The sequence below is a fragment of the Synchiropus splendidus genome, chromosome 14 (genome assembly GCF_027744825.2).
Source record: "Synchiropus splendidus isolate RoL2022-P1 chromosome 14, RoL_Sspl_1.0, whole genome shotgun sequence".
Taxonomy (NCBI): domain Eukaryota; kingdom Metazoa; phylum Chordata; class Actinopteri; order Syngnathiformes; family Callionymidae; genus Synchiropus; species Synchiropus splendidus.
This window is the reverse complement of record NC_071347.1, coordinates 15655973-15679897: the sequence shown is the minus strand read 5'-3', so window position 1 is coordinate 15679897 and position 23925 is coordinate 15655973. Positions and strand designations below refer to the sequence as shown.

The 23925-nt window shown below is 42.1% G+C and overlaps 1 protein-coding gene across 2 annotated transcripts in view; it reads left to right on the top strand.

Annotated features, from left to right (window-relative positions):
• The window catches only part of furinb (furin (paired basic amino acid cleaving enzyme) b), a 119532-nt gene that overhangs the window by 79561 nt on the left and 16046 nt on the right, over positions 1-23925 (top strand). For both annotated transcript variants that reach the window (XM_053885636.1, XM_053885637.1), the window contains exons 7-8: positions 11569-11657; positions 15559-15731. In XM_053885636.1, coding sequence (XP_053741611.1) covers positions 11569-11657; positions 15559-15731 — 262 coding nt within the window. The remainder of the gene's footprint in view (positions 1-11568; positions 11658-15558; positions 15732-23925) is intronic.

Below are 23925 nucleotides of genomic sequence, written 5' to 3'. Positions count from 1 at the left end.
GCGTCGCACTGTTGGGGACTTTGCTATAAAGCAATTTTATTCACAGAGTTGCAGCAAACTGGTCTCTCTTTCTTGCCTTTGCAAGCCGGACCGATCGGGTCCTAAATTATGCTCAGTCCACCGTTCACTTTAGATTGCCCATGGAAATAACTGCAATGAAGGCTGTCTAAATTCTAAACAGAAGATATTGAAGTAAAAAGTGTCTATCACGTTTTATTTACCATAATTTCCAGACTATAAGCCGCTACTTTTTTCTCGCGATCTGAACCTGGCTAATATCTGAATTTTTACAGGCTGAAGAGCCTCATGCTGCCAAAACATCAAACCAATGAAATCATAGGCGTTTTATTGACCTTACAGTGCTCAAAATGCTGTTTTTGCCTGCATGTCCGCAGCTCCTCCAACAGAGCCGATCTCTTGGAGGACCGGAGATGAGAAACAGCAGCTGAAACCGGCTGTAGTGTGGGAACTTCGGAGAAGCGTGCAAAAAAAAGAGCATTTTGAGAGCTTTAATGTACATTAAAGATGTGAGGAGTTCATGATTCAACACTGTCAAGTTTGTTTCATGAGTCAGTGTCGATGCTGGACCCTGTTTTCAAAACAAGCTGATTCTCCTGCATTTTTAAGCCGAATGCACCACTTACCTTTCTACGGTGCAGACAGCACCACTGCACCTGCGGCTTATAAACCAGTGTGGGTTGTGTATGAACAAGATCTATTTTCCTTCATAAATTTAGTGGGTGTGGCTAATATTCCGGTGCGCTCTATAGTGCAGTATTTACGGTATCTCTAAATGATCAAGCCAAAGTAGCAGATGCTAAGTTGCTAACACCAGGTCTCACACTTGATTTAAAAATACGCTCTGCCTGCGCTGCACAGCACTTTCCCGTGAGAATCCTCGCCTGTGAGATGAAAGTCATACAGTGTTATCAAAACACATGGAACAACTGATGCATTCTTGTTGTCACCTCTCACTTTGTCAGCTTCGCATGCTAAAATATGTGCCTGTTGTTATTCAGCGTGACAGAAGAATTCACCAGATAGCGATGTGGCCTTTTCCATCTCAGCGAAGTAGCACAACTGCAATATGTCAACTTTTGGAAGTGTGTGTTTATAATGTACCGGCTCATTTAGATGTTTTTTAAACCCAGAAATGATGGAACAAAAAGAATATTAACTTTCACAGACATAAATTGCTCTCAGTCTGGCAGTTTAAAAAAATGGTAGCCTCCCTGTCCCCTTGCTTCATGTAAGCAAGTTGCTTATGTTTTTTTTAAGAATTCATGTCTTCCTTAAACGATTTTTCCTCTTACTATTATGTCTTCCTCCATTTTCAAGATGTCACAGCTGCACCTGGAGATAGTCCCTGTGTTATCGCCATTTGTTCTGGGTATTTATTACGAAGGGCAGGGATTGTTGCGTGGCACTGTGATTATTTTTGCTGATGACATTGGGCCCCAATTGCATGGTTCATTGTTCTATACGAGGCAATCGGGGAGGGTGGCTGTCGGAGTCAATGTTCCACCAATATGAAGCTAAACTCATTATTTTTAGGGAACAATTATAAGGAGCACCATGATGGCCACGCTGGTGCTTCGAATTCCCCAGTAACAATTTGGACAAAAACGCCAGAGGCTCATGCTTAGCAAATGTGTGTTCTTCTCTTCAAGATTTGACCTACAAATGTGATCACTCTCTGTCAACACAAAGCAAAATAATGGCTGCTTGTTTTGCAGCGTTTGCAGCATCTATATGATCTCCAAAAACTGTGGAATGAAATTTAAAAGTGGGACGCAGCAGGACTGTGACTCAGCCTTGTTTAATGTTCTACACTGAATTTATTTTCCAACCCAGTGATGCTTAATAGACTCGTGGAGAGGAAATTCCAAATCAGTGTTGTGTGCTTTGAGAGTTCGCCTTAAAAAAGAGACCATTTTCCTGAAGGCATGGCGGCTCTCATTTAAGCCGCCGTGGTGCATCACAATCGTTGTGGCGGAAACCCTGTTAATGTTGTCACTAGAATATTATAGAACAAAATAGGGAAGAGATCATGTCACTTAATGTGTTTTGTTTACTTTTATGCACATTTTAGAAAAAATCTCAGTATAAATCACATCAGTTGGAAGTTCTTTCTAGGCATTGAGTGTCTTGGTAACTGACCTATGGGTAAATCATGTATATGACTTTATTTGTATATAGTTTTAGTACATAGTTTTTGTTTTAAGGGACGAGAAATGAGGTTTAACTGAGCATTACACAATCAAATAATCCAATATATATCTCAATAGCTGTGTGACAAGAAAAACAGGCATGAAAAGGGGAATAATGAATATAAATAATGAATATAAAGACCCATAAAATATATATATATATATATATATATATATATATATATATATATATATATATATATATATATATATATATATATATATATATATATATATATATATATATATATATTTTATTTATTTTTTTTTTTTTTTTTAATGGGTCTTTTATATATATGAAAATATAAAAGACCTCTCACGGACCGTGCAATTGCAGGCAAATGGCTGCATTTGGCCCGCAGGCCACACGTTGTGCACACATCTGATTTAGAGTCCATTATAATAATCCATAACTTTGTGGATAGATGGAAGCACAAATAATCAACTGTTGAGATTAAATATGCAAAACATTTATTCAATTGTGGTGATAAATTACTTTGGAACATTAAATCCTCTCCTCATGAAGGGAAGAAACAATGGTAAGTGTTATAGCTGTGATAATAAAAGACCATTTGTATCCTCTCTTTTTGTTTTTGATTCTACCAGATTTAAATAGAACATGACTCATTTTCAACTTGGACTCGGAACAGTCGCTTATGTGCTTAATCCCAACACTACTGGACAAAAGGCCCTGTTGAGACGTAGTCATATATTTCCACGGTGCTCTGTTGCATCTAAATTCCCATCACATGTGCAACACCGCAAACATTCTTCACTCCTTACCATTTTTAAATGTTATAAGAAGAAGCTAAGGTCGGGTTGCAGAGGCAGCATGCTTCCCACTCCTTAAAAATCTCCACCATCTGGGTTAACTAACCTTTAAAAATATGGAGAAGTTAGCTGGAGCTATTGCGTGTATAATTATTTTGCAGGCATTGATTTTAATAGGTGTCACGCAAGAGTCTGGAGTGACGATGTGAGAGGATGCTAAACGTTGTAAAGAGCAGATTTTCACAGTGACATCAGAAGAAAAATGATGGGTTTTTTGCATCATATTATTTGCATGAACGCTGATGGAAAGAAGCACTGTCTCTGTTTGAGAATGAGGGCCTATGTGTTGGATGATCTGTAAGTCTACAACATCTCACAGCTGGGTTCCCCTTTTGTTCGCTTCCTCCTGAAATGCTTGCATAAATTAGCCACCTTTCATGCAGCTATTGAATTTTTCACCAGTCAGTCGAATGAATTCCGTCGACTCGGGCGTGAAACGTTATTCATCTGCGCAATATTTTGTCCTTCTGTCATGTGCGCAGCCGATGGAAGTGGTCTGCCTTCCTGTCAGCGAGGGCTTGCATTGAAGCCGGGAGATAAACTGCCCACATCAGCACCGCTGATAAGATAAAGGAGGTCACATTGCTTGTTTGAACAAAATGATGGTCTGTGGCTCAGTGGACTTTTATCTCAGGTCTGTTGTTCTTTTCTTCAGCAGCCCGTGGAATAGAAGAAGCCTTTTGTATCCGTCGTCTAATGATTTATTTACCTTCATTATCGGGGCTTTACAGTTCTTAAGGAAAGCTGAGCGGGCGCCTGACCTCCGCCGTTATATCTGACGCCCCAGCAGAGGCTCTTGAATCAAGTTATTCAGTGAGGCGTTTCAGAAATCATTTCGTTTCATGGACATTTGTCACATGAAATTCTGGCTGTAATGTAAACTCCTTTGTCTGCTTTGGCACGTTCCGGGCTGCCCGGGATATATTAGGCTGCCGGGCTGTTCTTTCTGAAAGCGGTCCAAGCTGATCGCTGCTGCTCACATACTGATGCCTGTGCAGAGCCGACCGTTATAGCTCAATCTTTGCCTGCAGTGCTCTGAACCCAGGGTGTCAAACTCAATCACCCAAGGGGCCAGTGTTTCGATACCAAGTCAGTCTGCGAATGGCATTCGTGGATAGGAAAAAGTAAACAGAGCCACGGGCCCTTTGAATTATTGAAGGCTAATTTTAGCATGAGCCGCTTCTGAGCAAGGATGCAGTCTGGTTTTTTTTTTTTGGTTTTACCAGATTTCCAGATTAATTCTTGACATTTATATCCTCCGCTTGCTAACCTATTAACCCTTTAGGCAGGAGTTTTTTTCAATGAAATATTCTGCTTTTGTATCACTGTTTCAAAAGGCTGGAACTTGAAAATGGTTGGAGCTTAAGGCTCAGTGTATGACCCAAAATTTGGGAGTAAATTCACACATCTGATTTGCATATTATGATGTCACCATGCAGCAGCCATTGTGAATTAGCTGCACTTTGAAATGGGATGGGAAGCTCCAGTTCAAAAAGCTCCAGAGAAGCTAGTTGAGGTGTCTCTCCTACCAAGTAGGCGTACCTCCTTGATCCCTCTGTTTTGTGGTGCTCTAGTTGGGACCACTTGCGGGGAGGCCTTGGGGCAGACTCAAAACATGCTAGAAAAACAGCCTTGAACAGCGTTCTACGTTCTTGGGTATGTGTATTGGCAGGAATCTGGCGAGACGATACGTATCCTGATACAGGAGTAACGTTACAATATATCACGGTGCAATGTTGTGTGCTTGCCGAAATAATAAATATACAATATGTAATGACACTCATCATACTTAGAATGTTATCTGCATTAAAAGGTATCTACATTTTGCAGTTTCAGATTCAGGCATCGTAATGGTTAGCTGAAGAAGTATTTCCTGTAAGCGTCGATACTATATATTAATATTGATTTTGGCCTTTTGGAATATTGACACAGTATCATGCCATCAATTATTGCAATGTTTGTGTCACAAACCCCCTCCGTCTGGTCATATTTGGTTTGGACTACTTCCTGCTCCGCCTTTCTCTCCACCACTCTTCCAGGATTGGGGGTCTTTTTCCCGCCACAGATACACACACACCTGAATCTGATCCCACAATCATCCCACTACTTGAACGCCGGCCAGATGACAACCAGCGTCAGTTCGTCACTTGTGTTCGCTCTGTGTGTCTGTTGTTACGCGCTCATGGACGCTTTATTAGACTGTTGTTTCGGTTTTTGATTTTGGACTCTGCCGCCATCTTGTGTTGATTTTGTACCGCCTTGTTTTTCCTACCTCCTTCCAGTTTAGAAGTAGAGTTATTCCGTTTGGGTATTGTATTTTTAGTTTGTCTCCTTCTAGCGTTGCAGTTGAGTGTCTTCAGTTAGTTTTCCTCATTAAAGTTGTTGGACTTCACCCTCAGTCTCAGTCTCAGTCTCCTGTCTCAAAATCGTAGTATTTTCTTACACTCTTCTACAGAGAATTTTTCCACCGGTTTTGCTTGGCTGCTGCGCCTGTGACCTTAACTTGAATGAGCAACGCTGGCCCTGATAAAGGCATAAAACGAGAACCCATCGGCAGTGTGTTCACAAATATTCTTTGGTGTTGGAAATGTCCAAATTTAATCAATTATTTTACACTTAAACATCAAAGGCCATTGGTTCAGTGGTTCAGTCCTCTCTTTGTCAGTTCAACTTTGATTCTGTAAGAGGCATTGGCTGTTGGCACTGTGGGAAAATGTTTAGTTTTTTAGCTCCAAATGGTTGCTGTGGATCAGTCGATCTGGCGTCGAGAATTCCGGCTCCGAAGAACAGTTCCATTAATTACTCATTGTAGTCTCATTTATCCAAGGTTTAAACGTATTCAAGAATAAAATCCCAATTTCCCCGGGCCATTTCTTTCACATTAGCTCCATTTAAAGTCATATATTGGAGCAATGCCACATCTCTTTGTATTTACATAACATTGCTATGCAGCCCTCATTGATGAAATTACCAAGGGAGCACTTAGTGTCTCTTTGTTAGCAAATACGGCGCATATACTATGTCTGCCGTAATGTTTTATGTGCCGCGCGGCTCAGTCACATGCAGAAATGCAATATGGTGAGTGCTGCCATTTGTTAATTTAATCTGAGCCATGGAATGAGCTCTTGCCACAGATTCTCGTTGGACCTGTGTTTGTTGTTTGGAAGCCACAGTTAGTATTGTTCACGCATTTTGCTTTTATGGTTTTTTTATCACTTGAAATGAGCGAGGTTCCTCCTCCTGCTCCTGCTCCCACCCTGCTGCCAGGCTTTAAAGCTGATCTGTGTGGACAAGCTATCACGCTCATGCTGTCACTCAAACAGTTGGGTGTTAATGTACAATGATTAGAAAGGTCTGAGTTCGTTCCTTGTTTCTCCTAAAGTCTTGGCCCCACACCAGGGTCTTTTAATTGCTGCAGACACTCATGCGTTTCTCTGCGAATGCGGCTCTTTACTTTCTTAAGTTCCATTATGATGTTTAAATAAGATGTTTCCACTCCAACTCCTTAAGCGGCTTAACTTCCTGGCTAAGATAGCAGGGGAAGAAGCCGACTTACATCCCCCCCGAGACCATATATTGTGCATGAGCGCGCAGCCGAGCAGACATTCACTGCTATTAATATAATATAAGGTTAGATAGTCAACAGCAGGGCAACGTCATTCTACCTCCCGTTAGGATTGCTAGTGCTTTAACTGCGTCAGTGATGAACGGCTCATAACCATATGTCACCACCGAGTCCTTGGGTAAAAGGCGTGTATGTAAATCATAATTCAAGTTTGTCGTCTGGTTTTATCAAAGCTTAAGTGGAACATTTTAATAAAATTGTTTTATGCTAATCTAGTGAAGCGAGAACTCAATTGAGTGATGCAAGGGCCACAGGCAGCCCTGCGACAGCCTGCGAGGCCCCGTGAGCACATTGTCTTTACACAGTAGAAATCACATTCAAAACACAAGTGAGTCATTCTCCAACAAGTTGCTTAGAGCTCCACCCATTTATAAATGACTTGGTGAGACACTTTTCTGTGTAAAGTTGCACCATCATTTTACATTTCATTGAGTGAATTATGAGAAATAGAAAATGCCTCTGTTTACCTTTATCTTTACTTGTTTGTCTATAATTTTGCGGAATAATTTTTGACAAAGTGCTCGTGCTTTTGTGAGGGCATTTTTGCCAGTCCCGTCAAAGTGGAGCCTCAATTTGAGGATGGAAATTTCCAAGTAACTCGTTCATATAATTGAGTATGAGTGTTGTTCAGAGTCCTTGTTAAGGTTATTCATTTGTTTTGGGTGGTTAAGTTGAGGATGAGAGGCTGGGGAAAGGGTTATGGCAATGAGAGGTCCCCAGATGGATGGAGATGTACGTGTGCTTTGTGTAGTGCTTGATGTTTCTTTCTTGCTGTTCTCTCTTTTATTTCCTTTTAACCATTATTATGTCTCTTCTGGTTAAAGATGAGTCATACCTTTTGTTGGATAAAAAAAAAAAAATCTCTTTATAAAAGATCCGATCAGATTGTATCACAGGCACAGCTCATGTTAGGGAGGCCAGACTCCGATGATCGGACGCATTGACTGTGTTGGACTTTGAATGTTCATCTTGGACCAAGTCTCAGGGCAAGAAACCGTTTCCACATTATATTGATTTTGTCGTCATTTTTATAACGCTCACTTTGGATTTCTAATTAGTTTGGACATTTAGGTATGAATTATGTAATAAAATGGATGTGTCGTCATCGGCATATCTTTAAGACGTCTCCCAAATTCACTTTGCCTTTCTGAGACTCTTTGATCCCTCCATCAGTCAGCTACCTGATGCAACTCTGTCCTCAAAGTGCACCTTTTTTTCTTTTTTTTTTTTTTAGCATCTTCGCATAAGATCTGAATGTTTCTGCCCCCTGTGTTCTGCTTCCCTCAACACATCCTCCCAGCTGTTATGTGGATGTTCAGCCATTATTTCAGTGCGATCACGTATCCAGCCTGGCATTTTTTTGTCCAACCCTGTGCCTCCCTAATAAGCCATTTTTCCTGTTTTGGCCATGGGAGTCGTTCTGTTGGCACCAAGATAACAGTAGAATTAAAGCCAGAGGTATGGAAGAAAGTGCTTTTGTAGTTTCCCTCTCGCCTCCAAGTGAGAGAGCAGACATCTGGGTTGCGCCTAAGGTACAACACTCTGTTGAGGCTTGTTTCGCTGCAAGGTAGAGCGTGCCTCAGTGTGGCGGGTGTTGGCGAGAGCCAAGGTGTTAAAGGTGTCTAGTTCAATACATTGCTTCATCATTATTTTTTGAGGGGGTGGGGGAGTTAGGGGGGTTAAAGGTGTTGCTAAGCTATGCTATAGAAAGAACAACAGGAATTCAAGTGAATGGCATGTACTGAATTGCTCAGTTAAAAGGGCTGCGAGAAACGTCAACCCATTGTCTTCTCCTTATCTACAGTTAATCTCAAGGGCAGAAACATAAGCAAATGGGCGGAGATGGAGACGTCATCCCTCTGCTGGAAGGTTCTTGTTGAAAGACATGAAAGGAGCTTATTTGAGAGACATTCATGAGACTACTACATTCCCGATCCATGTCATTTCACGTCTCTTGATCTGCACAAGTAGCTGTTCTGTATTGAGCCTAAAGGGCCAGACGCCTATTTTTGTAATCAAACCTGCAAGCTTGCACACCAGCAACATTATTTTCAGCGAAATTGACGTTTTTTTTTTTTTTTGGACCGCAGTCGCAAAGGTTTTTGTTGACACGTCACACACCACAACATTCAACATGGCGGCGCACTTGATTGTGCTCAGACTCCAGCACCCATCCATTACGACAAAACACATAAAACTACGATGACAACGATTAGAAAATAGCTGCGGTGTCAAGCTCATACCGATGTAAATTGCGGGCATGGTACTGAGGACAAAACAGTTTATGTCAAATTCCACAATGTTCCCTGTAAATCCCGTAACTAGCCAGTTCCGTTCCGTTTCCGTTACGTGCCGTGAATGGCGAGCCACAAATGTTAGATGTTTAACGCTCCCGATGTGCCATTTATCCGCGTCACTGTTGGTGTGCAAGGACCTTAACTCGAGGGCTTGAACCGCTTCACCTGTATCCAAGGCAGTTTCCACTTGTTGTCGCCTGTTGTCCAAGCCACAGCCCGCACTAAGAATGTTTCCCAAGTTTAGCATGGGAACACGGACTGGCAGGTAAATGGAGAGTCTTGCTGTTTGATTGAGTAGCCTCTGCCCCGGTACAGTGTCCTCATTAGTGAGGAATCTGTCGATTTCACGCTCCATTCTTCCCTCACTCACGGACATTGCCCTAGCATATTAAATATCTCCACCAGGGCAAGGAACTAATGACTGACCTGGACTTGGCCTTTTCCAAGAACTCCAACAGCAGTTACTCTTGTTTTGTCATATTGTGGGAGGATGAGCAAATCTTTTGCCTCCATATTCTAGTTGTTGCTTTGTGCGATGCCAATAGGCGTCAGTTGAAGTCCCACTTGATCACTATAGCCAAACTGCCACTTCAAATATTTGCTATTAGTATTCAGTCACGGTCGTCTCCTCCCCAAACTTGGCTCATTCGTCCTCCCCATTAATGCTCTGGATAGTCACCTCCTGAGCGCTTTTTCAATGTAAGTCGATATTGCTAAGACAATGTGGGAGTCCAAGTTATTTCTCTCCCACCGGGGGTTCAGTGGCTGCACCGAAAGTCGGCGCCATCGCACCAATGTAAAATGAAGCAAGTTCGATACTGTATTGCTTTTCTAATGACTTTCAATTCATTTCTATGCGAATGGTATAAAGACCCACCAGTGGCAAAAATAACAAGTCGTCCGGCACCACAGAGCTGCTAATCAGAGTCTCGGCTTGAGGCATCAGCCCGCTCTGACCCCGTGAAACGACTTTGTCCTCTGCCTCACCATCGGGGGCTTCTAGATGAAAACAAGTCATTTTTCCTTCTTTCATTGTGATACAGTAGCTGTAATTACCGTAGCTTTGTTCGGACGTCTTTAAGCAGCGACACACTTGCCTTCTTATCTGATACCTGCATTATAGTTGTACCCCATGGTGAATGTCCTCAAGTAAATGCTTAATCCTCACATCCTCACGAGCTGTTCCTGGTCCACCTTGCGTTTTAAGGAGAGTCATTTCAAGCATATTTGGAAGACTGGCGAAGAATACATATTTTTTCTTTGACTTTATAGGAGATTTTACTTTCTTCATGGAGGTGCAAAGAGATGTGAGGGAGGAGAGAACCAAAAAAAAAGGCTCAGCATCCTTGGCCAGATACAGTAACTGTCCTAGTTTTTTGGCACAATTACAACGGTTTTAGAGCAATGTTTTTGGACGTTATCTGCAGTTCATAAAGGAAATTAGTTTTGTTGTTTATTTGTGCTACGTCTGTGTGTTTGATATCCCCACAGCAGTCTATATAGGAAACCTGTCTGTACTTGAAAAAGTGATGTTGAAGAATTGTTCAATTATTCATGTACATTGATAAAACCTCACTTCTCCAGCGGATGGCCGTCGGCCAGTGACAGTCAAGGTAAAGTTAGTAGACAGCTCTTTGTTCGAGGGCCTAGATTTCCCTTTGGACTGTTTTGATTAGAAGAGTCATCTTCCTGTAACCTTGCTGCCTGTAAAACAAAAGGAAATATTTATTGAAAAATGCCCTCATAAGGTTCCATGGTAATGAGAGAGTTGCTTCTTTCAAGGGAAACTCTGGTTTGGGGTTAGTTTCCATTGGCTGTGAGTGTTCAAAAAAACTTCATTTATTTATTTAATTTATTATTTGTGTGTGTATGTGTGTGTGGGTTTGCTGTTCAATGACCTGGATTTTCTGTTCCATCTATAACCATGTAATGCACACTTTAATGTATATTATTAAAATATCATATTGTCATAAAACATTTATTGCCAGATTGGTGGCGTCTGGTCTATTATGATGATGTATCCAAAACATTATGACCACCCTGACTGAAGCTTAAATTGTCTTCTTCATCAGTCTCTGTATCAAGAGTGTTCCACTGCAATGACTTCAATTTGACGTGCCATAAATGAAATTGCTGGCCCTCAGTTTTGCAGTGAAGTTCTCCACAGGTTTTTATCTCAGTCGAGGGGGATGTCTGAATGAAGGCTAAATGGGTGAGTGGGATAGGGGCAGCTGGGTGCATTGTGCATCTGTAACAGTTCTCCTTAACAGTCGACCTTAAAAGGCGGAGTCATGCATATTACTGTCAAGTGAAGGGAAGGGAAGGTGATGCCTTGTCTTTCTACCCACTATATTTTAAATATTTCTACCCACTTCAGTAAAAAATGGATGCTCATGATGTAGGCAGATTTATTTTTTTATGTGAGTTTTTGCTCAAACAAATGAGCCCCACCATCTCTCTAATTAACAGCGAAATAAAGCATTCAGGTTTGAACTAACAAAGACTCGGCAGTGGCCGCTTTGGATTTAATCTTGTTTGAAAACTGGCTGTGAACTCTTTCCCTTGAGAATTGCCCTTGAAGACTTTCTCTTCATTCTTTTTCCAGACATGGCACTCGATGTGCGGGCGAAGTTGCAGCTTCACTTAACAATGGCGTGTGTGGAGTTGGTGTTGCATATAATGCCAAAATTGGAGGTAAGTACCTTTTCAATAGCTTTCCTTAGAGTAAATAGACGTTGGGTTTTTTTTGTATATGTTGGTGTTGGCGCCTTAATGTACCAGCACAGACTCCCGCCACCTAAGTTTAGGATGAATGCTTGAATTTGAATTGAATGGAAATGAGTACTTTCTTTCAGTGAGTTCCAAGGTTGCCGGGCAATTGTGCAGACATGCGTGAAGAATTATAATCACATTTAATAAGAATGAATAACTTCAGTTGAAGTCATTTTCTTCTCACTCTCATGTCTTTTGACAAACATGAATTTGCTTGAACAAGGTCAACAGTCAAAGCTGAAACTCTCATCGAAGTCAGTCTACATTCTGTTGGCTGTTTGTCAAACGGCAGCTGTCGACAGTAAATTCTGCCTCTAAGTGCTCTCTAATCCCATATCTCTGCTTGTTAAATGTGACCGCTTTAATAGTCAGTCTGACACGAAGGATAAAGCCCTAGTGATCGTTTTCTGGACGCCATGGTCTGATGAGATTTCAATTCGATTTCACTGCATCACTCCATGAATTGTGTACAATGTATGGCTCAAGATGGTCCCTTGGTTTTCATTCGGTCATCCTGTCTTTTGTTTTAGGGGACCACTTCAAGTCTTCCATGTTTTTAGAGTTATCTGCAGCGTTCGCAAGATGAAGCCTCATTTTAGCATGAAATAACTTTTTTCAGAGTGACGTAATTTCAAAACAAGCCTTTACAACAACGGGACCTTCAGTATGCACCGGGGCGGTTTGCAGCCGTGTGTGATGCGGCCGGGATGAGGATCAGCACCTCCAAGTCTGAGACCATGGTTCTCGACTGGAATAAGGTGGTTTGCTCTCTCCGGGTCTGTGGAGAGTTCTTGCCCCAAGTGGTGGCGTTTAAGTATCTCGGGTTCTTGTTCTCAAGTGAGGGAAAAGGGGAGCGTGCGATTGATAGACGGGTTGGTGCAGCGGCAGCAGTGATCTGGTCGCTGTATCGGACCGTGGTGGTGAAGAGGGAGCTGAGTCACAAGACGAAGCTCTCGATTTACCGATCGATCTACGTTCCCACCCTCACCTATGGTCACGAGCTTTGGGTAATGACCGAAACAATGAGATCGCGGATACAAGCGGCTGAGATGAGTTTCCTCCGCACCCTTAGAGATTGGGTGAGGAGTTCGGTCATCTGGGAGGAGCTCGGGGTGGAACCGCTGCTCCTCCACATCGAGAGGAACCAGCTGAGGTGGCTCGGGCATCTGATCCGGATGCCCCCTGGGCGTCTCCCTGGGGAGGTGTTCCGGGCATGTCCTCCTGGGAGGAGACCCCGGGGAAGACCCAGGACTCACTGGAGAGATTATGTCTCCGGTCTGGCCTGGGAACGCCTCAGGATCCCCCAGGAAGAGCTGGAGGAGGTTTGTGCGGATCGGAAAGTTTGGGCTTCCTTGCTCCAAATGCTGCCTCCGTGACCCGACCCCGGATAAGCGGCAGATGAAGGCTGTGGAAGAAGAAGGCATTTCACGGGGATCACGGGGTTGATGACTTTAAGACTAGACGGCGCAACCTTGAACCGTGGCTAACTGTTGTTTTGGACAATGAAAAAGTGTGTGGCCTTTTGCTACAACATTCTGCTGCAGACAGTTTGACAGAGTGAGCAGCTGCACTACAGGTTTTGTGCTGAACCGATCATACTCAGTCAAAGGAGCTTCATGGAAGGATCTGAACGTCTATGTCCATCTTCACTGGAGCTCCTGTCATTGAAGTGGATACATGATTTTGCCCCGGACTCCAGCTCCAATAAACTTCTTTTGGATGAATAAAACTGTGGATTTTATGGTGTCCATGACAAGATGAATTGAGGGATATGAACATTCTACTCAATGGCCCATTTATGCTACCTTTACGTACGAAATTGCACCCACTGTACACCAATATGTGCACCAGGGGAGGAGCCCAGAGTCAAAAGTTTATGACAACGCCAAACTCCAAAACCAACATGGCGACTGTGGAAGAAGTGCTGATAAAGTACCTCTTGCACAAAAGAGGAAAGCTGTGGTCGGTGAGGCTTTTAATTTTTTTTCTTCGTCATCCTGCTCATTTTCTAGTCACAAACGCAGTACATATTTGTCAGGAAGTTGCTTCTACCTGGGCAAGACACATCTTACAATTAAGTTCTGTGGTTCCACTACCTTGTTTTCCAACTTCAATTGCTGGAGCGCAATGAACTTGCCTGTGATTCATTCCCATCTTCAACTTCCCACTTCTGAGGTAACTGGATCGCCGCATAGGTTATTGGTCCTTCATTGTAAACAGGTTATTTAACTTGTTATGACTTTAAACAATTCTAATTTTATTTTGAAGTTAGTCTAGTAATATCTGAGATGTTATTACTGAAGAAGAAAAGTTGGACAAAAGCCTTCCCTTTATTGTGTTTAAGAACACTGTAATGCTGACTTGGTGTCTGCTGAAAGCTGTCCATGAAATATTACTGCTGTCATGATGCAATTGTTCATTAAACCAAAAATATTTTACTTGTGCATAACCAATAAGCTTCGGCTGTGCGGCAGCCCTGCTCACAGATGTTACCCATAACTCTACTTCTTTGTCTTCATTACCATCCATCTCCCGATAGAGCAACAACATCGACCCCGCTCTCATAAATTACTTCGCGGTGAGTCTCTGCACATCCTCATGTCGCTATATTATAAATTAACAGCTGTGAGTTGTTCCCCGTGCAACAATACTGCACGCTCATGTGAGCAGCAGTGCTCTGCAAGGAGATGTAAATATGCGTTGTAGTAGGCTATAGTTGGTGATTATGGATCAACGGACAGCAGCTATCGCCAGTCAGCTTCTACGTCGTTTCCTTCCAGCCGTTGTTTTCGCATCCGCAACACAAACACTTGCGTTTACCTGCTGCTCTTGACTGGAAACGCCGAGGGATTCTCACAACAGCCTTTGTAAGCTGGCACAACTAGATGAGAAGTGTTTTGACAGTGATTGCAATTGTAGGTCATGAACTCGACTCTACGGGGCTCGAACTGGCAGCAGAAGCAAAGAGATGGAATGACTTATTCTGCAGTCAAAGCACATGCTCAACCTTTGTGGACCAATTATGTTGCTACAATCCAGTCTGCGCAGAGTGACGGGTGTTTTGTGTCAAGTAAATGTGCACATGATTGTGTCCTGCTTCGCCGCCGAGCCCTTTGCTGTCAGTGTTCATTTTCATGTCAAACCGGTCGTCAAACTACAGAAATATTGTAGAATTTATTTGTATTCTTTCGTTTACCAGATGATTATATCTGAAAGAAGAAACCATACTTTTACTCCTTTAATTTAAAGCAGTGCTTCATATTTGTTTCATGGAATTCTGTTTTTTTTTTCTTTCAATTTGGATCCATATTTTGGCTCCACTGTGCCCCCAAAAAATAAATAAATAAATAAATTAAAAAAAAAAAAACGAATTTGCCCGCGCGTGCGTTTCGCCAGGCAAATTTTCTGAGATGGATCATCAAAGTGGAAGTGTGGAGGTTCTCAGATGTAGACGCCTGATTTTGTGGTCAGGGGTTCCCTTCAAGGAATGAGGAGCCATATTTATTGGTGTGCTATTTCACGCTTCCCCTCAGCGTTTAATGTTTAGAGGATTTATGTGAAGCTGCTCACTTCAAAGGCTCAGGCAGGGTTTAGCTCAAGTAAAATGGAAGGTGACATTTGCTGCTGCCCCATGGACTGTCTGTGGAGCCAGCCTCAAGATTGTTTGGTCTGTGATGTTGGCTTCCTGATTTTCTTTAATTTCAAGATGTAAATGCTTTCTGGCTGAAGACTTTGTCAAGTCGACATCCACAAGCTTACGTCCGCTTTCTTTTCTTTGTTTTCCCCGGTCTAACCGTCACGGTGCTGACTGTGTGTTCAACAGGAGTTCGCATGTTAGATGGGGAGGTAACAGATGTCGTGGAAGCCCACTCTCTCAGCATCAACCCCCAGCACATCCACATTTATAGCGCCAGCTGGGGCCCGGAAGATGACGGCAAGTCCTTGGATGGACCAGCAAAGTTAGCCATGGAGGCCTTCCATGTTGGAGTCACAAAGGTGAGCCCTTGAACCTGGACTGCTATACAAAATTGTAGATATAAAACCTATATATATATATATGTGTGTATATATATATATATATATATATATATATATATATATATATATATATATATATATATATATATATATATATATATATATATATATATATATATATATATATATATATATATATACTCAAAAGCAGGTGAAAGAAGACAAACCTCGAGCCGATGTTATAAGAGCCTGAACATGGATCGCTGAGGGTTGTGTCCCTGAAGATGAGTCAGCCATTCAGAGGTCTTTTGTGTTTGAGTTTGTGGGAGATTTGAAAAGGTGCTACAGTGTCAGTGGAATGCCTATTTGTCTGGTATGTACAGAATAGACCAGGGTTGAACAATTGTGTGCTCAGTTAAATTGCTGAGGTGATTTCAAAGCAATGACCCCACAGCCAGAGTATGGTCTCTTGAGCGTCAGTCATTAGCGCTAGACCAAGTCTGGTGAAGATGTCTGGACCTCTTTGCTGGCGTCACAACCTGTTCTTTGATAAGTTGAAGAATGGATTGAAAGATGGATGATTCTTACTTAGAAGCTACACATTCAAACCATAAATCATGGTTCTGCTGCGAAGCAAACACCAGAAGTTCAACCCAGTTGTTGTTCCACATTTCAGTTCATGATGTATTTAGCAAAAAACGACCACTCTTTTGCAGTAAGACTCAAATGTGTGAGTCTATTTCACTAACAGACTTATGCTTCTGCATTCTTTAGGCAGTTCAGTTTCACTCTTGGCCCCTGCATTCATCTCTGCATGCTCTGGTCTCAACACGGTCTTGACTACATCTCTACAGTTGGATCATAGGTCAAGGGAGCGAGTTAAGAGGAGTGTGGCACAGGTGGAGGTGTGTGACAGAAGAGTTGCAGATAGAGTGAAGGGGAAGTTTTATCAGACAGCAGAGACACCTGCTGTAATGTATGGTTCAGACACACAAAGACTGGCAGTAGGGCTGTCCCGATATTGATATCGGACATATATCCAATATGTCCGCTCCAGTAAGCAGTCTGTTTTCTGCTCCAGCGAAGTAAGTGCTCTGATAAGCACTCTCTTTTCTGCACTTCTTCACAATATCCGCGGAATATGTGCGGCACTATCGGCAAGCTATAAAACCTCATAGTGCCGCCACTGTTTAGCCATAGCCAGGGAGTGGCCGGCAGCGTGCAGACTCTGTGACGTGATCACAACACCATAACGTGTGTGTGCTACTGCAGGAGAAGTGATGACGGCCGCATGGCAATATTTTTCTAAAAGTTTGGACAAGGACGTTACAGCTGAGTGCAACACTTGTAATGCACAATTTCCAGTGGTGGCACAGGATAGGAAAAGATTAATACAACCAAGAGCGAAGATGCTGCCTGACAGATCGACACAAAGAACATTCATGTCATGTGTTATGTAGGTTATTTTTCTGTGTCTTCTAATTTTTGTTATTTAATTGTGCAATACTGCATATATTATGTTAAAGGTTAAAGATTATGTGACCAATTGGTTAACAATGGATGAGTCACTTTTGTTTATTTTTTATCATCTACTGTCGCTGACTATTATTTGAGTAACATCAGTTGATGGAGCCTTTTCTAACATTCCACGCTGCAGAGTAAATATTAAAACTATGTATGATTTGTGCTCATATCGGCTAGATATCGGCCAATACGCAAGGCTGCAGTATCGGTTCGTATCGGAGGTCAAGTTGTATTGGGACATCCCTAACCTGATGTCAAAAGTGGCAGTGGTTGAGGCGGCGATGGTTTTTATTGAGAATGACTAGAAAGGATTAAATGATAAAATCAGAAGGACAGCTCATGTGGAGAAGAGACAAAATTAGGGAGGCCAGATGGTTTGGCCACATGGAGAGGAGAGACTGGGACATGTCAGATAGAGAAATGGGGATGCTGTGTAAGAGAATAAGAGGACGACGACCAATTCAGGATGTAGGAAATGAGGACAATAATAGGATAGTTGTGACTAAGAAAGATGGTCAAGATAAGTTTAGGTAGCGGAGGTTTACTTGTGATAGTAATTCCTGATGGGAAATGGCTACATTAATATTGGAAATATTGGATGGAAGTAATATACAGTAGTATCAGCAAGTCTTCTGTGACCTTCTAAAGCATTAAAAATGTTAATGTTTTTGCACCCATGAGGAAATATTTAGTTATTTTCAGGCCAAACAGTGATTTATGTGGAGGTGTCGAGATGTGTGAAATGCTGCATCCATCAGAGAGTGCTGGTGAGGAAAAATTGCCTGACAGCAGCACAACAGGACCTTTCTGGTTCAGCGTGTGTTCTGCCGGCAAGATAGCCCCCCCACCACTGAAGCCTTATCGTCTGGCCCCTGTAGCCCCCAGCGAAGGCAGCGCCCACAATTGAATTGGCCTGGACAGCTTGAAAGTATTACCTACAGGTAAAAGGCCTGCGTGAGCATACAGCTGTGACAACATCCGACTTTCGGCCGTCTTTATCACGGGAAACGTCATTTGGAAGATTGAACGGTCAGAAGACGTTTTAGAAATTAAATTGATAAATCCGTCATAGGGGCACGCCATGTCTGGGGCGGGGTCGAGCGGAGGTCACAATCATGTGATTGAAATTCTTGCTGATTTGCTTCGCCCCCTTAAAAAAAGATGATGATACAATAGTTCTGGAAACGCTACAAGATGGTCTCATTGTTGCCCACCTCTCCCCTTGCTTTTTATGGAAAAGAAAACCCTTCACCTTCAGTGGATGTTTCTGCGGTGTGTGGTGTCAAGCCTCATCACTATCATGGTATAGGTTTTATAATCTGCGGAACAACACAATCTGTGTCACTCTCTTTTTTTTACAACACCACGCCTCCCAGAAGCAATACTGCCCTCGCTGTAATTCCTCAGCGCTGCATTTTCATTGTCATAAAAGTAGGTCGACTTATTGGACCACAGCCGAGCTCATCAATGCTGTACCTGCTTACAAAGTCAAAAATGAGTGTGACTAAGAAATGCTTTCTACATGATGGGCATGTTTTAATATGGAGGGGTAGACCCGCTGTTCCAGAGTGCATTAAAACAACTTTAAGACGGTCATCAATAATATTACAATCACCTATCGAGAAGCTAGTCGGCACTCAGACCGCCACTAAAACTGCTGTGCTTCTGGTCTCCTCGCTGTCAGCCTTTGTCCAGGTCCCACTGAAAAGCTTCATCACAGTTTTTTACATATTTGGGGACTTTTTTACTGCCAACCAAGGAGCCATTGGCATCCGACTGAAGAGAACTGTTGCAATGTTACCTGAATGGATATACTCCCACATCATGTAGTGAAGACTGCGTGATCCTCTGGGCTTTTACTCGGCTGTCTAACCTTGGGCCCCACCATTTATGTTGATGTTGCTTTGACACAAACCAATTACATAGAAACCGTCGTACCACCTAATCTGGCCTGGCACGTCCATTTCTGTCAGCTCCAATCGTGTGTGATTCTGTACCTTTGCATTTACCTCGATTAAAAACGCTCATCGTCCTTGTAGAGTCAGTAACCTACACGGTTACGAATGTCAGCAACTAATCCAAGATAGTCTAAGAACACAGAAGATGATGCAAAAGAGGGCAATTTAGCGAAAGGTTTGTGCTTCTAAGATAAAGATGATGTGCAATAAGTGTTGTGTTGGTTAATGGATGTAGTTGGTGCTATCAGGAACAAGCAGCATCTTCTTGTCAAACTCAGATAACATTAACTGTGACAGCACTAAAGTTGCCATCTTTATTGGCTATTGTTGGAGTCAAGACCACCTCACCTAAGACATAGTCAAAGCATAGCGTACAAACACCAAATGTTGTATGGTCCAAGATCAAGTCTAGACCATAACTAAAGAGGGCGGTAAGACCAAGACCAAGAGTCAGACTGTATACAGATTAGAGAAGGATACTGCTTGTCTATTAGTCAAATAGTAGAAACACGCATTTATTTCTTACTGCAGAAAAACGTACGAAGTCACCAAAATTGGAGAAACAAATTCTAAGAGCACAAACCTCCACCAAGCCAACCCACTCTCATTTGGGAAAGTGGACTTCACGCTTTCTGTTGATGCCTAATGCATCAACCCCCTACATGAAGTGCGACCCAGGCCGCTATGCGGGAAGGAAAACTTTTTATACTCTATTGCAATGCCTGTGAGTCAACATGCAACACTGAAGGCTGCCTTTTTCGTCAGTATAGGACGCAAACGTTCACTTTCCCAACGTCAATAGATTATGCCTTCGGAGTGAGGAGGGGTTGGACAAGCTGCTTCAGTCTACACCTAATACAATGACAAAGTGTCCTTCAAAAGGATAACCTCCTTCATGGAAGTAATAATGTTTCAGTTATATATTCATGCTGCATAAATCAGAAAATACTGAGGAGTGACCTGAGCTTGTGACTGCGACAGTGATGTTGCTATCATGACTCAATAATTACTTACGTATTATGTACAGAATGGTTCTGATAAATTCACCAAACTCAATGACGACTCAAATGGAGCGCTTACCTTTACAGGTATCAAAGACGTAATGCACTTGTGATCAGTAGTACAGAGACCAGTCTCATGTACTACAACATTATATTATTATTTCTTTCAAGACAGGATGAGGTGGTTTGTCAATTAGCTGTTAAAAAAAAAAAAAAAAAAACATAAAAAGAGAAGTCAGTATTTCAGTTTAATTTTCCAGAAATGATCGTGCGATAAGATGATATTGGTAGTGCACAGAATAAGCGTGTTGAGTGAGCGCATCGCTGTCAGTGATATTACAAATTCTAAAAGGCGTCTACATGTAGAGACAAGATAAGCGCAGGGCAATGATTTGGCAAAAACAATGTGGGATGGATGACCTGAAGAATGTGTTTTCTGACAGTTTTACTTTATTTTGTTGAGATAGAAAACAAGTCGGTGTCAACCTTTTACAACTTTTATAGCACTGCCAGTTATCGACTGTTTAACAAACCTATACCTCTGATGTAGCCCTTTTCATGGTCCTCTGTGGGAGTACAAGAAAGAAATCATTGTCTACACAACGGCAGTTATAGGTGTGTGCCTCCAAATTCCCTAATTCTCAATGCAATTGAGCATCTCTAGTATCTGCTGGGCAAACAATTCTGGAAAAAAAAATCATGAAGGCCATACCTTGCAGCTCCCAGGTGAGGGTCAGCTGACACAGAACATTGCGCAAGGTCTTGAGGAGTCCTTGTTACGTCTGAAGGCAAAACAGTGGCATACACTTCCGCTTGATGGAACAATTAGCCTCTGTATAACACATTTTTATGTCTGAATCTGTCGTAATTGAATCACTGTTCAACATATCCTTGTTGAATTCTTATTCGCTTCTGTCGTTCTTCTATCTTTATCTGTCAAAATATTTAGAAAAGAAACGCTAATAATGAAGGAGTAGCGTGTTCCTGGTTAGCAGGTGGAACCACAAATCTTTTTAACACATTTGTGGGACAAATGAAGGACATCTAATCTAATCTAAGGCAGCTGCAGTTCGTGCTACCTTGACTTTCTTCTGTGTTGTGCTAGTAAGTTCCGCGACACAACTGCTCTCCGATCTGTTTTTCGAATGCTAACAAAGCTAGCAACAGCAAATAATGTGCGGAGGACTGTGCATTTCTTGTTTCCAATTGCAAATGGTGGAGAATAAGTTGATGAAAAGTTTTCACATCATGGTGAAATTAAAGGTATTTTTTTCTACAATGCGGTGTTATCAGAACCTGAAGACATTTCTGCAGGAAAAAAGCTGATATTTTCGTCTTTAGTGACTCATGTGGGTGGGAGTGTTAAATAATGATTTATCATTTGTATAACAAGCAAATGGAGTTGGAAAAACAACAAACTGTCGTTCAAAATTAACATCTGCTGCACGTACCCACTCTTAATAACGGTAATGGATTGTGTACAGGTTTTCAGCAATTCACCGGAGAGACGAAAAAGCAAACATGTCCAAAAATAAGAATGATGTCTTTGATGAAAAGGCATTTGTCTTACCCAAAGTAAATCTCAGAGCAGCGGTCGCTGACCTCTCGCTCCATCTGTACGTCGCCCAGGGCACGGTTGGTCGGCAGAGCTTCAGCCACACGCTGCTTCATACTGAAGAAAGAAGGTCAGCACTGTAGGAAGGGAAGCGAAAATAGGTTTCATAGAAATCCATTTTTAAGGTCAGGCACCACAAAAAAAAACCAACAACAAAGTACCAATAAACTTGTTTGGGTGTTGACAGATGAGCCGGCCTATACATGAGTAATTAAATCAGTGGGAGACAAATGAACATATTATGTACCCGGGGAAATGCGTGATTATCTACTCTCCACGGTGTCCCCAAGGATCCTTGTCACACATTCGTTTCTTTTCTTTTTTTTAATGATGTTTCGTATTCAATCACAGTGTGACTGTTAACCTACAATTGGCAGCTTAATAGGATTGAATGTGCGCAGCGTATGTGGTTTGCATGCTAATCGGCGCGTGTAACGCCATCGCTTTACGTTGCCATCCATCACGATTCAAATGCATCGGATTTCTTAATGAAATCTCCCGTTTGTTTTTGATGTTCCGTCATGATACATGAGACGTTTCCTGACGTGATGATGTTTTAATATTCACAATGCCCCCAAGCGGTTTGCATTTTCCAAAAGAAAGCACATAAACGCCGTCGCCCTCAAATCCCACTTGAATTGTGTGCCGTGTGCATGATGTCCCTGAGCTAATATCAGCTCTTCCGTGTAATCTGATTTCCTCCTGCAAAATTTAAACAGCAAAGTCCTGTCGTTGGCAACGAAGAATAGCAAGCGTGTCAACTTGATGTTACGTCAGTGTTTAGCTGGAGACATGCAGGCTGTGTCTGTTGTTTTGTGGTCCCCGCGCTGTCATCAGTTAAGAACTAATAACACTTTTTTTTTCACAATATTCACTTGGAAGTTGATTTATTTGATTCAGTTGTATGCTGTGTTTGACAAAGTGGGGTTCAGATCCGCTTTTAACAGTCACCGTTCACATGTAGCAAAGAAGCGCTGTAGGGATAAATGAGGGAAATTTTAGTAAATCCCCAAATTTTGCACATTTTCACTTTTGCAAAAAAGGTATTGAAAATCAGATCGTAATTTAAGGAATCTTATGGTTATTAATGTGGAAATATACTACAAATAAAATGAATAGTGTGAGTTGATAATATGAACTGAAAACTTATGATGTGAAAAGTCTTTTTATATATGTAAATACAAGGCAAAACTTTTTTCAACATCCATCCATCATCTCACACCATTTTTCTGAGGTTGGTCGCGGAGGCAGCAGCTGGAGGAAAGCAGTCCACACTCTTCCTCCCACCGTCTTTTTAGCAAGGCATTCCCAGTTAGCAACATGATGTCTCTACTACTCAATACTATCCCATGGTGTTCTACATGGCCAGACAAGGGATGTCAAAGGGCCTCATTTGCCCCCCGAGCCACATATTTGCTACCTCTGGACACATTTCTGTTCTCACTTAATGTAGAAAGTTTCATGTCCGACTTCATTTCTGAGTCCACTGCTCTGCTCAAAGAGGTAGTTTTGGTGATAGAGCTGTTATTTATCTGTCCTTTCACCGTTGACTTTTAGCCGAACCATTGCCAGTCTATTCACGCTCCATGCATTTCTAAATCTAGCGGCCGTGTCCAGCACAAAGCAAGCAATTAATTGACAACAAGACGACTTCAAGTCGGTGTCTGTCAAATCATTCACGATCGAAATGTTAAAGTTTTTCATCCACTTGACTGCTGTGCTTTTTTCCCCCCTCATTAAAAAGAAGTGTTTGGCTGCTGCAGTCAAATGTGGCCCGTCTGAATGAGCCGGCTGACATTTGTTCTAATCAATGGTGCGTTCATACGCTGCCCAAAAGGTCATGTATCGAAATTAAGAGGGTGTCAGCCTGAATTTTCCAAGCAGGAAAGTCAATTTTCTGATAACTTTGGCTGCTATTTTGAGGTCGCTGGCAATTTTTTCATGGTGTTTTGCATCAAATGTTCTCAAAGAGAACAGATTAGGTGAACATACAAAGTAATATTTCAATAGGTTTCATTTGAAACATTCACTAAAATGTCAAGATCAAAGGCATGAAACTGAACTGTGGATGGGGATTAGTTTGTTTGGAGGCGTGAGAAACTTTCACACCTTTG